At 44.8% G+C, this 15,989-nt stretch overlaps 1 protein-coding gene across 1 annotated transcript in view; it reads left to right on the top strand.

Moving 5' to 3' along the window:
- Window positions 1-1,730: 1,730 nt before the first annotated feature.
- Window positions 1,731-15,989, top strand: part of T265_09895 (hypothetical protein) — a gene marked incomplete at both ends in the record, with an annotated part of 37,216 nt that continues 22,957 nt past the window's right edge. Inside the window, 6 exons of the mRNA XM_009176107.1 lie at window positions 1,731-1,932; window positions 5,953-6,111; window positions 7,377-7,469; window positions 8,057-8,337; window positions 10,918-11,103; window positions 13,604-13,699. Coding sequence (XP_009174371.1) covers window positions 1,773-1,932; window positions 5,953-6,111; window positions 7,377-7,469; window positions 8,057-8,337; window positions 10,918-11,103; window positions 13,604-13,699 — 975 coding nt within the window. The remainder of the gene's footprint in view (window positions 1,933-5,952; window positions 6,112-7,376; window positions 7,470-8,056; window positions 8,338-10,917; window positions 11,104-13,603; window positions 13,700-15,989) is intronic.

Here is a 15,989-nt window from a genome sequence, read left to right as displayed (position 1 = left end):
AGGCACAGAAAAGGGGTTGCAGCCAAGCAACTGTTCGATTTTTGTTATAAATACGGCTGAACCAACGGATATTCACATACAATCTCGTTACTAAAACTATGATCATTTAAGGTGAATCCATTGCTGACTGTTGACACACTTTGTTTTACGCTACGTTTCACAGTTCATCCCAAATCATCACAGGCTAATAATCCACACCAGTCTTCTTTTCTTCAAGAGTCAAGCTCATCAGAAGCAACTACAACGGATGAAATTTTGACATAAGACTCATAAGATTGCTGGAAATTCTTCGACAGTCATTGACGGGTTTGGCCATCTTACTACGGGATCATCAGGTAGACACAGTCCTCGAGCTTACGTTCCACTTGAACATCAAACTACACGCCACGGATGAAGAGCATTCATTCGCCAGTCAACTTGGTGTTGACGGAAAATTCAACCGAATCCCTGCCGAATCTCTCGTTTACGCTATTAGTAGACTGAATTTAGCGAACATAGTTCGCCTCAGACTACAGTGAGCAGTGTTCCCGGATATGGTGCCAAGTGAAACGTCAAGCGGTCTTGTGAAGAAACTTCAGTTGAAGAATAGCATAAACGAGCGATTCAGCTGGAATTCAGGTTCCTCTCCTGTTGAAATCAAATTGGTGTGCAAACGAGTGTATTTATCGAATTCCGTACCATTTGGGTCCAGTTGAAACATAGGGTTGGAGGGAAACTCGGGAACTGCACCTGTAACGGTGATACTACTGATGGGGTAGGCACGCGAATAGAATGTTTTCTTGAAAATTCGCTTTCCGTCTCTTGAAAAGGAAGATCTGTTGCGGAATTTGTGGAGTCGCTTTGTAGCATTTGCTTGGATTTGAGCAACAGTCAATGAATGTCCAGGAAAGTTCAGAAAGACACGTTCAAGAGAAGATGGATGTTCAGTTTTTGTAAATAAGATGCAAATCAGAGTTTTGCTTCCCTGCCCAATAGTCTGTAACTGGTCAGTTGGCATTTTCTAATCAATAACTCCGCAGCGTAGACTTTCGCCTTCCTGATTGGATAGAAAGAGAAGGATATTACCGTTCGTTGACTGTCAGAATTTTCAACGACCATATGAGTATTACGTCACGTCTAGACTAGGTATCGCGATGTCTCGAATGTCGTTGCGACTGAAGCGTGAGGCGGTCTTGTATAGCACATTCAGTAAGTTAGCCGTCAAAATCAAAATAAGCCATCTTAGGTCTCACAGAAGCCATACTGTAAGCACGGCACCTGGAAAACTTAGCTTCTTTTTATCCTGAAAGTGGAGGCAGATACCTGTGCAGACTAGCCAACCCAAAGTTCTTCAGGTATCTTTTTTTCCTAACGTATGGTAAATATTCAACCGCCAGTCTACTCATACACTTGAGGGTGACTTGAAAGCGCGAGTCTTGATATGGGCACCCGCCCCTGTTCGGCTGTGGTCAGTGTAATCGTTCCTTCGTCCCCTCATCAATGCGCAGCTGAGTGAGCACTTGCCTCTTGCCTACTTGATTTTATATAGCATTTAAACAGTATGTGTTATCTCTCAACGTGAATGGCCAGTTGTTAGATTTGGCAAACAGATCAACAGCGAATAAACACGTCCCACTGACCAATATTTCGACACGAGACCAGTTTGTTTTGTCAGGCAGTTTGTGTATGCTATTCAGTGTCCTGTTCACATCATATGCTATTACATACGACCAAATGAGACTGCTGCTCTTTCTTGCTCGGAAGACGAATTTGTGGCCGAACGCCATCGAGTCATGCAATCGCGCCTTGAACCTGTGATGACTGAAGCTCTGGAGGCCCGTGGACGTACACAAGAGCAAATGGACGACGCATACCGTCGCATTGTTTCCGCTGTCCTACTGTTCTCCGGACTCGGATCCCCAACCAATGTCGCTGTGGTTCGCGAGACGACTGGTATGTGCACATCTTTGTATGAACTAATTAGAAAATTTCAAACAATTCTTTTTTCTTTGAAAAGTTGTGTTGTCGCTTTTGTAAAAATGTGTAAACAGACACCATGTGGAAGATTTTGGAGAGCTTAATGGAGTCTTCACTGACTGCGGAGGATTTCGCATCTGTAACTATTTGGCAGCTTGAAACTTCCAGCCTGTGACGGATCTGAGACAGTCTGATAATCCAAACCATTATCACCATCATCATTCGAATTTTTAGATGATCATCATCATCATCATCATCATCATCATCATCATCATCGACAGCATGACATCAGTGTTCAAGATCAATGCTTCACTGCCGTACACCCATGATTTATTTGAAAACCTTATTGTAAAGAAAAGAGTAAAGGTCGACGGGGAAGGGACTTAGTGCTAGCTTACTACAATCATTCCGACATTCACTCAGGTGATGTGGATAGAAACTGACAACAGGAACGCCATTGACATCAGTTGGCAGCCATATCTTGCAGTGTCTCCAACCAGGCACAGTGAGGATCATGCGGTCTCTATCTTGGAAAGCGAGTAGCACCGACGGCACCCAAGCGGTTGGTGATATTCTTCATACTCCTCCTCCAAGTCAAGGGTTGGCCACCTCTCTGTTTACACCACTCTGAGTTGGGCATGGACAACAGCACTCTCTTCGGCAAATGATGGTTCGGCATACGCAACACATGTCCCAACCAACACAGCTTCTGGTGCTGGACACCTTCTTCAAAGAGAGTACCCGTTACACAACCGAAAACGAGCTTTCTAACTGCCTCGTTACAGATTCCCCGACACCGACCCACACGAGCTATGGTTTTGAGACAACGATTGTCGAACACCTGAAGACGTCTCAGTTCCGCTGCCCGAATAGGCCAAGTCTCACTTCTCGTTGCATTCTCCTTGAACTTAATTGGACCTTAAAATGTGCGTGAATCATCCGGTATCGGCTGATGTTTCACGTAACTTATGTCGACAGTGGACGGAAACTTATGGAATGGCTATCCGTTATGGTTACCTTCCAGCAAAATCGTAACCAAGATTAAGGGCAATATCACGCATGACCAGTGCTTTTCTGGCCTGTTTGGATGAAAAACTTGGGTAGAATGATTTCTAGTCTATTTTGCAAAAATTATCTTTGAAACTCCTACTACTGTAATGGTGATACTACTGATGGAAAGGCACGCGAGTAGTATGTGTTGTCCGTGGAATTTCGCTTCGCGTCTTTTGAAAAGGAGAGATCTGTTGCGGAATTCGTGGAGTCACTTTGTAACATCTGCTTGGATTTGAGCGAGGAATGATTGGAGTCAATGAATCTCCAGGAAATTTCAAGAAGACGCGTCCAGGAGAAGATGGATATCCAGTTTTTGTAAATAAGATGCAAAGCGGATTTCCACGAACAACACATACTACTCGCGTGCCTCCCCATCAGTAGTATCACCGTTACACTACTACTGGTGAGCAGGTTTAGTAATGCTCAGTAGAGATTTCGTCTTGTCAGAGATGCCTGGAAACCTTGCTCAGTGGCTTCATCCTCACTGGGAATCGTGAGCAGTATGAACTTCATGAAACTCAGAGAGTTCCGAACATGTGACCTTCCGGGCGACAAGCAACTAAAGTTCAGTTTGGTTAGCTGTCTTTTCTCTGACAGGACGAATTCTCAGTTGAAGATATCAGACTACCAAGGCTAAAAAGCCTAGAAGTACCGGAACAAAAGGAGGCTCAAATTTACAAAATGCTGACTAATAAAGGAGCGGTATGTCTTTTAGCTTGGCCAACTTTACTTTATACGACTTCTCGGCTGTTTGAAGAAGACAAGCAGTGTGCTCCACGGAGGAAAGATCAAAACAAGAATTTGAGCAGTCTATCCAGGTATCACCAATGGAGTAACTACTTCGCTGGTTATAAAATTTGTTTAACAAACTTCTATCCGGGCAGCCACTATTTGAGGGGCCGGTCACTATCAGCTAGTGTGAGCTAAGTTACCTGTGTGTTCGAATAACTCTAAACGTCCGTAAGGTGTGTACAACCAATGACCTTCAGCACCGATTGGGTGACCACAAAGTGCCTTGAAAATTTCGCTTACGAAAAACCCACAAGGACATGGATTGCCCTTTTCAGACAGATAAAGCCTTCCAGAAGTCTGATCGCACCTCCTGCGAAAGTGTGTCAGCCAAGAAGCCAGTAAACACTGACTTATTGTGCCAGCCGCACTGGAGTATGTGTGATCCAACACCACCATTGGGAAACAGTTCCAACGTAGTATGTTTGGATACCATTCTGAGAGGTGTGGGTCTAAATCCTAGTTGAAGAAACTGTAACTTTTCTCGAGAAATACACTCGTTTACAAATCAATTAGGTTTTCACGAGAGACTCAACAGAACCTCTTGTTTGTGATATTCTACAACTGAAAGTGCTGCATACAGGCCGCCTCATGTTTCAGTTGGCAATGTATTCGAGATATCACAGTAAACCAAATTGATTTGCAAATGAGTGTATTTCTAGAAAACAGTCCAATTTGGGTTCAACTAGAACATAAGGTTGATGGAAACTCGGCGACTGCGCCTACTTGATGAACCGGCCCCAAGAAGGGCGAAACCGGTTGCGGGCTGTTGAAGAGTTTTCACCAACCTTGTGATTAGTTTCCTTTATGAAAATATACTGCGATGTCTCGAATATCTCGTCAGTGGAAAGATGAGGCGGCCTGTGTGCAGCACTTTCAGTTGTAGAATATCACAAATGAGAGATTCTTTCGAGTCTCTCGTGAAAACCGAATTGATTTGCATGTGAGTGAATTTTCTGACTTATTCTAACAATGTGGAGAGAAGGTAGATCACTGTTCGCACGTGCCCTCGACCATCTGTTCTGTGAAGTTTAGTCGGCTCTTCGGATAACTTGATTTTCAACTTTCCGAATTCGGCAACTTGTAACAGTGTTGTCGCATCTAGTTTCGCCTCCGGTGGTCTGGGCCATAGACTACCTGTAGACAGGACTGAATTTAGACGCAATACAACTAAAACAATTTTCAATCAATTGGAAAAAGTTTGGGACCGATTGAGAAGTCATCTTTTCAGAAGAGCTTGGTAAACAATCGGTAGTTTTTATTTGGGCAACGTTTCGCTTTTGACACAAAAGCTTCATCTTTTGTGTCAAAAGCGAAACGTTGCCCGAATGAAAACTACCCATTGTTCACCAAGCTCTTCTGAAACCAAACCAGTTGTCTCGCTGACTAATTTGACGATGTTGTAAAACATAGCCCAGTCACACCCTCAACGGCGCCCATGCATTCAAACTATTGCCCTCATTACATAGCTCCCTTCCCAATACCCCACTTAACAGTCCACCTACAGTGCTGTATTTACGCACCAATTTATCAGCTCCCGCCTCCAATGCGCAGCTACTTACCCCACCTCCCTGAATCATCGTTGAACGAAACCGTGGCAGCTACAACTACTGTACGACAATTACGCGGTTATCACAGCTGACGATGGCAATGATGGTGATGGTGATGATGAAGACGATTATGATGATGATGGTGACGAAGAGCACATCCAGGTTATTGCAGTCACAGTTTGATCATTATTTTCGTCAAACGTTTTTGCGAGCAAGATGAACACGTGGGAAAAGGCTCCAGCGTAGACCAGCATCGTCTGTTGTGCGGTGATGTTTATGAAAGGGATCGAACGAAGACAGCAAACGACACAACTTAACCGAACAGGCACCTGTGTGAAATACCACAGTATCTAATAGAGAAAGTATGTGGAAGTCGTGAATAGCCGCGTCCTTGTTTCGTTGATATCAAACCCCTTTTCATCATGAAAGCGTCCAGAAAACTGCCTAGCGAACGGTGACAATGATGATGTGTAAAAAGCATTTGTTAACAACAATGGAAACAACGCTGTCAATGTATTTTAGTTAATGGCATGGGATAATACTAGCCGTTCAACTTATCACTTTCCCATTCTGTTACGCACATTCCGATTTTCTCTCATCTCAGCCGCTCTGCAAAGCATCTTTCCTCAATCGGACATACTTTCGTTTCTGAAATGTGGGACAGCGCAGAAACGAAACCAGATTGAACAATTCACGGGCATTGTTACGGGCATTCGCCTCTTCAACAAAGAATGTCTGAAAGGTGGAGCTGGTATAGATGACAGTAAGTTCAATTCCATTTCTTGGGTAAAATTCTTTCCAAATCAAGTAAGAAAAGCCCACGTTTTTAGAACCAGTACAGTGACGTTTAGAGAGTTTTTGAAACTGATGAGCGTTGACCTAGTGGGACTCACTTGCAAAAATCATTACGTTAAAACCAAAACCCCTAGGAAGTGACCTTGCCCAGAACTCAGCAAATATGTGTTACAAATATGCGATCGATTTCCTGGTTCCCTGTTATTGGGTCATCTGTTTCTGCGCGAGTAGCGGTGGCTTATTAGCGGTCAGTTTGTTGCACCAGCCTTTTATCTAATTTAAAGCTCATTAAGTGAACGTACAGGGAAGAGCTGTATGACACTGTGGAAGGCGACTCGACATAATTGGTTGGAGGGAGACGACCAATCAGGACACAGGATAACCAGCCAACCGAAGGAACAACCCAACCGTACAACTAGTGTAACGGTGATACTCTGATGGGAGAGTATTGGAGTAGTATGTCTTCTCGTAAATCCGCTTTGCGTCTCTTGAAGAGTGAGATCTATTACGGAAGTTGTGGAGTCGCTTTGTAGTATTTGCTTGGATTTGAGCAACAGTCGATGAATATCCAGGAAAGTTCAGGAAGACGCGTTCAAGGAGAAGATGGGTATTCAGTTTTGTAAACAAGATGCATATGAGAGTTTTGCTTCCTTGTCCAATAGTCTGTAACTGTTAAGTTGGCATTTCCTAATAAATTCACAGCGAAGGCCTTCCTCCTTCCGCCAGTAGTTATCGAAGGTCCGACTGGGAGAGCAGCACCACTACTAAATGTACAAACACCAAACCGTCGCTATGCTCCACTGAGTGCCCTGACAACTCACTGATGATTTCACCTCGATTGGGGCTGACACGTTTGCCGCTACCCATTGATCAGCCTAATGTTGGAGACTATGAGTGTCGCAGGGACGCCTCCCAGCACAGCCATAGGGTCACAGTAAGCGCCTCACAGGTTTATGGGCGGTTTTTAGTTGCTGGAACACGATGTATCAAGGTAAGGCTTATTCTATTCCTGACAGGGTTTTCTCAACAGCCAGTGAGTGAAAACTAGACCGTTTGCCGTTCATAAACCGCGCGACGTTTGTTTACTTTACTTTGGCTAACTGTTGCTTGACAATACGCCGGCTCCTTGGATGTTTCGAGTAACATCGCTCGAATCGGTGGCAAATTGTCACTGATAGCCGCTGACCGGCCCCCACACGTTGTGTCCAAGCGCTTACTGTTACATTACTTCAGTTCCGCAGTTACTCGTCGATGGCATCCCCAAGACACTGGGCACCCTACACGACCAGTTGCTCAAAGCAAGAGAAGTTGCCGCAAGGAATGCGAGTAAGTTGAACCGTTTGTTGACAGACGTTTTTTTTTCACTGAAATGCAATTTCCCTCATGCTTGTGTAGAAATCAGCAGCAGAAGGCAGCAAGACAGACACTGAGACTAAACTTTTAGGATGGATTGGAAGCACGTACGATGCGTGGCTCGCAACGCGAAACGAAGATATGTGAAAAGTGGGGGACCGTTCACTTTGGGACGCACGGTTCATGATGCGCACTGCTGATGATCTACGATAAGGATGAAACAGCTGTACAGTGGTTCTTGATTTTTCAACATAGACTGTTTTTATATAAAGGACAAACTCTACATTAAATTCCCAAAACTCCTCAAGCTTTGAAAACAAAATCTAAAACATCAGGGTGCAGAAGCTATTTTACGGGAAGCCTAATTCAAGCCGGAAGGAGATAAAACAAATCCGTTCTGAAATTGTAATCCACGACTGTTTAAATCTGCTCGCTCGAGTACGTTTCCGGTTCTTTAAAAGTTAAAATACTTGCAAGGTAGCTAAACAAACCCATTGAATGGATGTGTGGTCTTTGTACCATTGTGAAATTTTTGAGACGTATTCGTGCAAAACCCACAGGCCTATTCATGAAACTGTCTGCACATGACTCATCCCCGGGGGCGCTCAGCTCGGCCAATGCAACCATTCTAGCAGCCGAACAATCTGGAGTCACACCGGACTTATTACGTGCCGTTGTGATCAATGCCCGCCAATACGAGGCCTTTCTGGAGGTCCTCGAAAAGGAACTTATTGAGATGACGGCGAACGCGGATCGGTTGTGCAATATCTTTAAAAGTCAAATGAAGCAACTGCGTGAATTAGTCTCCGATCGTTCGGTGATTCCCAGTATGGAAGTCTATGTAAGTCAGTCCGTTTGGATTGCCTTCTTTTACTACACCAAAAAATAAGTGATTGTAAGATTCTTGTGGTGCGTGCCTTTTTCGCATTCCCACCGAATAACTCAAGGATATTTTGTGTTGTTACATATGCGCAGGTGTTTAATGTATATCAACAGTGATGGACAGAGAATGGATCCGGAAAGTGACAGTAAACAGAAGCATAAAAGCTAAAGGTGTTAGGAACCGCAGTTTTCTTAATGCCTTCTTGATATCGTGAGTCTGGATGACCAATTGATGGCCTGAGGAGCTGAACCAAACCAGAAAGCCAATGAGCATGCGAATCAGCTGATCTATTGATCGCTGACACGTGCAGGCGTGTCATGTGCAGCCCGTGAAAACGGCTCTCTGCCGTGTATATTAGTGCATGGTTATGCCTCTGCATGCAAATGGCCTCTGCTGGAGAAAATTCCGTGCGCAAACAGATGAGCATAACCCGACGCCGTCATCGACGTCGACTAACCGTAAGAAACAACCGCTTCCGTTTCTCCAGCACCAATACTAACAAACACGCACATCAAGCTCGCTTGAACAACTTCTCAAAAGATGTTATTAGTGATAATACGACAACCGCGGATAACTCAGATTCAGACGCCGTCTATTTGGTTGAAGATATCATCGGGGAAAAGATCGTGAAAGGTCAGAAGTTCTACAAGGTTCGATGGCAAGGATTCCCACCGAATGCAGACAGCTGGGAGCCAGAAAAAACTTGTCCAACTTGCTCGATGCAATTCGTTCATTTCACCAGAGGGAACGTTGTATGGATGTAAAGCCGCCTTCAACACGCAAAGACCGCCTGTCTAGTGTGGCTGACTCTATAGCTTCTGTTCCAACTCCACCTTCAAGTCCGAGCTCACTGAGGGGCACGGGGGATGGGGAACGTCTGCGTGGCGCGAGCGAAGAACGTCAGACGGGACAACAGGTGCTTAAACGAAAACACAACACCAAATCCCGTACGAGTGGGCGCTTTGAGTATGTCCCCAAACACCAGTTGGTGGCATCAAAAACTAAGTGTTTTGATGACATTCGGGATGGAAAAATTGATTTGAGTTCGAACGATCTGTATTCCCGTGTGAAAACTCGCCGCCGTGCCACTGAGCCGTCCACCACCGCGACAAGTAGTTGCGATTCCATAACAAGTACGAACAACAGTGGCACCGAAGAGACGGGACAAACTGGAGCACAACCTACATTGACATTGCTACCCTACACGCTCAAGCGAGAACCTACTTCTCCCTCTTCCGACTGTTTCAATGCTGGTGAATCACTTAGTGGTTTCCAGTCAACTGTTGATAGCACCGAATCTGAACGGATGAAGCCAAACTTTTCAGACCCTGCGGACGATCTCCCTGGATCCGTTTAGATTCTATGGCACAGTGCTATTCTGTTCCGGAGTTCGAGTCGTGTCCGTGGGATCCAGCACCACAGTCGAAAATCACGCGGGGAGTTCAGTGCGATGAGCCCTCGTTTCCTTCGGGTCGGCCTCTGGTGACTTTGTGCACCTCTTGTGTTCAGGCTCAACCAAATTTGTGCGATATGGCTATGTCACCCCTTTTTTCTGCCCGCTGTTCCCCGGTGGTGCTCGAGCCGTCCGACTGCTTCACAACGAGTTCTAAAGGTGATGAAGTCAACCTCCCCTCAGAGACCGTCGATTCTGTTCGGGTTCATGTAGACAATTCGTCTGAAGAAATGATCAAGGATACAGGTCATCCGGTCGTACTGTATCATGTCTGCGTGATCTTGTTCAGGCATACTTTAGTCTTATCAATCACTTTCAACGTCCACAACTCCATCTTTCCCCTAACCAGACTCACCAGCGTACTCCACAATCCGACCGGTTTAGTCGATTCGACGTAACGAGTCTGGAAGAGCTCCCTGCCCTCCAAATTTATAGCCCGTTGGCCCGAATCCGCACGCAGAAAGATTTACTAGAGGCTTTGGATAATCAGCGTTGGGGTTTAATAGCTACTTTACCCACACATATGCCGAAAGGTGATCTTCAATGCAAAGATTCTGTGGTAACCTTAGAAAGCATTCTTAGTCCCGGAACTTCCATTTGAGCTGAGGGGGACAGTTCGTTCGGGGGACAGCCCGTTTTCACGGGCTGTTCATAAAGCTCACGTGAAAAAATCCAGGCGGGCCGAAAAGTGATGCTAAAAATAGAACTCATCTGCCAAGGGCAAGTGGAGAACAACCAATCAAATCTGTCTCGACGAAAACGGTTATTCCATCGGTAGTTGTGTAGCCCAGTCACGTTTGGAGCTTGTTCTCCTAATAGAAGGCATGGACTTTAATAGCTCATATCTTTTTTTGAGGTACTTGTTTCTTGCAACCACGGATACGGGAGCACTTGGACAATTACAACGTAGATTACGAGAGCTAGAGATTGGGGAAGCAGCAATCAGGATGGCGACGATAGATAAGCGAAGTCTTGGTTGTCGTGGTACAAGCTGATTTATCACAAAACAGTTTGATGTGTTTTCACACTGTGGAAATGGAACCGTAGCACTGTTGTTTAACTGAGCTCACTCCGTCCCTAAACAGCCACGTTTTCTCGAGCTGTCTGCGACTTGGTCGAAAATGCAGGATGAATTGACACTTCTGTCCGTGCTCACTTCCACGTTGGACACGCTGCAATCGTTCTTCGTCGGCCGACGTATGAAATGGACCAAGGAAAAAGAGATACATCTGATCTCTGATGCTGAATTCATGACTGATGATAAGGTCAGGGTAAGTTATTGTGACACACTTTTACCAAGCTTCGTTCTGGGCTTCAAAAGTTCACCTCCAGATAGAGCTAATTTGACTAAATCTATGTATTTTGTGAATATCAGACACCAATATGATATTTTTGCTGCATGACCTTTGAAAAAACTAAATCGTTCTTTTGCATCAATATTTAAGGAACCCTTGAACAGGAGAGCTGTTAGGCGAATAGTTTAAAGTCAAGGGCTAACAAAGGCCAGAATTCACCCGTTAGTAGCGGACACAACAAGCTCACATGCCCTACTAATCACTGTAAATAAATACCACCACAATGTGGGACTCATACGTTTGTGTACGCCACTACTCAGCACACACCCAGTGACATGCGGTGCCGCGCTATTCTGCTAAACAAGCGATATCACAGATAGAGCAATTATACTTGATGCAGCGCTTGAGATTAGTCTCTCCAGTTTGTCCATCCCGGAAAAAACACGTTAGTTCAAATACATAGACTCAGAGATGTGACAAGGATCAGTAAATAGCTTAATTCCGTTCCATTAGGCTTCTACTCCCTTAAGAATTTTGGTTCGGGAGCGATTCATTCCCACAAGGTCAACTGTACGTAGAGCGTCTATATTTCCACCTCCGATTCTCACATGCAACTTTTTCCAGCAAAAGTACCTTTGACATTAACTACCTGAATTTTTTTCACCGCTTATTCATACTCTTCTTGGTAGTCAACCAACCTTAACCGATCGATAAGCACCCCAACTGACTGCCCGACACTCAGCAAAGTTGCCTTCATCACGTACTCATTCAAACTAATCAATAGTTTCTGACGAATCACTAGCTATCCCAATCATCAGAAACAGTTTACATCAACGTCTGCATTGGTGGTTTACAGCTGTGCAATTAAAACGGTTTGTTAATTCCACTTGAAGACCTAACGGGAAAGGAGGGAACGTGTTGGTGAGAGAGACGCCTCATCCGGGTCTATCAGAGGCGGCGATTACACATCCAAGCACCCAGTCAGACAATAAGTGTTATATCTACTGATTCGTCAAGCTGCTGCTGACCTGCTCCAGTCCCTAGTTGCCGGAAAAAAGACTCTGTGATGGGCATGAATGATACTCTATTGATTGCACTATTCATTATTCTCTTGTTTTAATATTCCATATGCTGTATATATACGCCGATTCGAATACATACGTGCTACTTGTTGCGCTGATCTGAATTCTGGATTTCTAGTTCATCTGGTTATACCGATATACGTACGAAACTTAATTCTCACATTTTGGCGTCGCGAGCAGGATGCGAACCTGCGCGGGGAGATCTCTTGGATTTCTACAGAAGGGAACACAACAGCTATATTCCGAACAAGCGAGTGCGAGGGCAAAAGTTACAACGGCCCCACGCCATTTAAGGGGGACTTTCTGACATTGATCCACGCTCTCTGATAGGCGTTAGTGAACACCCATCAACATCGGTCGTGACTCTATGAAATGCCTGAACGCAGATCACAGTCGGTCGTGCTTCTGTGGCGTGCATGAACACTCATCAGGTTTTGCTGAATCGACTGAATGATTAGCTGACCTGGATGCTTGCCGGCTTTTCTGTTGAGATTTTGGTGGAGTAGTAGGTTTCGAGGGTTCTGAGGTTACATTCAAGAATCTGACCTTCCTGGTAATAGGAAAACAAAATGATAGTACAAACACCTAGGAAATCGGCTGACTCTCACTTGCCACGAGCTACCTGGCTAAGATCAAGGTGTTCACGAGGATCCCATCCTGGAAGGTGGACCGTACGAACAGCACCTGAAACCTTCGTAATTTTTTTCACACCCTTCTGTCAAGTCGTATGTTGTCTACCTTGTAGTTTGGGCAATTCTGGATGTTGTGGCTTGATGGACAATCGTGCAACTCTGTACCGGTCCCTTGGCTTCTTGCTCCGCCCACTACGGTATATCAAAAGGCACAGTAGCTCCATATAGCCCTTAATGGAGACAAGAGAAAATTATTACACTCGATTCATAGAGTATGCACAGAGTATTCGACAGGGTCGTGCCAGAATCTCCGTGAGGGCGCGAGAAGCTTCGAATCAAAGATGCCCGACTCGGATTGGCTGGCATTCTGACTAATCAGGGCATGCCTTCGTTTGGCGCGTGTCCTGCACGTGACACATCCGTCCAAATGATGTGATGTTGGATTATTGGAGACGGCTGGCTTCTGGACACTGGAGGAGAAACGGAGACCATCACTAGTCTCAGTAGACAATCGTTCCACATGCGCAGCAAACGGCCCAGCCACTTCAGTTGTTAGTACTGAGTGTTCTCCGTGACCAAAGTGCATCTTTGGAGAAATATATCATGACTATATCTATTCAGCTCCGTTCTGAATGTAAGACAGATGCTGTACACAGTTTTCCCATATATGCCTCACCCCTAATCACTATCGATAATCACCGAACTTCACCCTTGGCTACATCCAAACCAAGGCTGATTGTTCAAACTGCTTTTGATTTTTAGCCGCACGGGCCGATTGCGGAAGAGACACGGGGTTCATTCACGTGGGTCTACCCGAACTCCGCCAGTAATGCAACCAATTTGTTGCCAGAACTTGAGGTAGGACTTTCGTTTTAACTTGTAAAAAGATAACCCTCCAGCTGAATCCCGTTTGTTATAGACCAGTATGCTCAAACCCATTTGAAACATTCACAAAGAACGAGTGGGATTTTGTCACGATGATATCAATCCGCCTAGGTTTGTGATAACTTATTCTGTTGTCCATCACATACGGTTGACCGATTCACGAATAGCCAGGCATAAAGTGTAAGAAAAGGGGTAACTGTTGGACACATGCACCCATTTGCACACCATTCTAGTTTTTACGGGAGACTCAACCAAATCCAGCCACTCGTTTATGACTCTGTCCTTCAACTAAATGTGTTTCACCGGACTGCCTGTTTCAGTTTGTACGATATTCGAGATATCTTAATGCATTTTATGGACGTGACACATTGCACTTCTACAGCCCTCGAGTGATTTCGTCGTTCTTGGGGCTCATCATTAAGACGCAGTTCCAGAGCTTCTTATGTCCTACTTGAATCCCAGTTGCGGAGAATTTGCACGCTGCTTTGGCCTCCACTGGAGACTCGCCTGAATCCCAAACGAATCTCTCGTCTATGTTCTTCCGCAGCTGGGATTCAGGAAAACCTCCCGGTAAACTTCAGCTAGTGTACACATGAGAGTATATAACTAAGCAATTATATTACTAAGTGACCTTTAGGGTCTGATTAGCCTCTCCAATCAGCCTGAGGTGAAAGAGAGAAACGCTCGTGCATCGCTAAAGAGTTTTCATAAACCTTACGAGTAGTTTATGATGTCTATAAGGGTAACTGCTGTTCTTAAGATAAATGATGATATCAGACTGAGAGGACTTTTCATTATATTGCTGTAATATACAACACGAGTTTTTAAAAATCGCAACTGGAGGAGAACTTCAAATGAATGGATGATTACCAAAAATAGGAATGAACAGAGTGGACCGAGTGTGAGTTCGAATATGAAATGTTACAAACTGCTATCAATGAACTCGCTCTCAAGATTCCGTCACAGATTGCAGGGCCATTTTTGCAACTGTTCTCCTCCTTTGTTGTATTACTGTACTTGTGCTATGTTATCCGCCGGCGACACCTTCAGAAACACTGTTAGAATCAAAGGATACGGGCGAATTGGGTGGCGGACTGACCCGTTCCTTGTAAATGTATCATTGGGAAGTCTGTAGAAGGAAAAATCATTCAAATGCACAGTGTGTAGTTTTGAATGCAACTTCTGTATCTCAGCTATTTCTGTAGGGCTTGGGAAACTCGCTACTATTGCCGATGTGTCGAAATACTGATGTAACTGTGGATACTACTGATGGGGTATGTGAGTAGTATGTAGTTTTCTTGTAATCATCTTTATCCAAAGGAAGGTGGGATTTCTCACGGAATTTATGAAACTACTTCGTAGCATTCGTTTGTATTTGCGCGACAGTCAGTGAATATCAGGGAAATTCAAGAAGACCCGTTCAAGAAGAAGACAGATATTCTTTTTTAAAAGCTAGGTGTATATAAGAGCTTGACATTCCTATCCAATAGTCTGTAACCGCTTAGTTGATGTTTCCTAATGAGCCACTCCGCAGCGAAAAGTCTTCTTCCCATCTGGCGTGTGTCTATTGACTGCTGATCAGATGACCGATCTGTTCGCCGAAAATGACAACAGAATTGCAATCGTTTTGCCAGCAAACGAGCAGAAATCAATTCGCATCCAGTTACCATCTAGTATCTTTCTAACATAATGATAGTCGGTGGTATTAGGTCAGTGCCTTGGGAATCGGTCAGTCCTGCCGAATCGACACACCACTTATGGGGACACGAGCAACCCCCTTCATGTAATTTTACACCGAAAAGTATTACTTCGAAACTTTTTTCAACTTTTCGAAGGTGGAGGTTAGACGGCATGTTTTCGTAGAATTCTCAGCTTGTGCATTGGAGCAGGAGTGTGACAATTCTATCACCATCATCATCGTCATCATCATCATCATCGACAGCATGACATCAGTGTTCAACACCGATGCTTCACTGCCGTACAACCATGATTTATCTGAAAGCCATATTGTAATAATAGAGTTAATGTGGACAGGGGAGGGACTTACTGCTAGCTTATCACAATCAGTTCGAGTTGCCTACATCGCCAGACATTCACTCAGGCGATCTGGATAGAAAGTAGGCACAAGAACGCCCCTGACATCGGTTGGCAGCCATATCTTGCAGTGTCTCCAACCAGGCACAGTGAGGATCACGTGGTCCCTATCCTGGAAGGCGAGTAGCACCGACAACACCCAAGCGTTTCGTGATCTCCTCCGTACTCC

The sequence above is a fragment of the Opisthorchis viverrini genome (assembly GCF_000715545.1).
Source record: "Opisthorchis viverrini unplaced genomic scaffold opera_v5_317, whole genome shotgun sequence".
NCBI classification, from domain to species: Eukaryota; Metazoa; Platyhelminthes; class Trematoda; order Opisthorchiida; family Opisthorchiidae; genus Opisthorchis; species Opisthorchis viverrini.
This window is presented reverse-complemented; position numbering and strand designations above follow the sequence as displayed.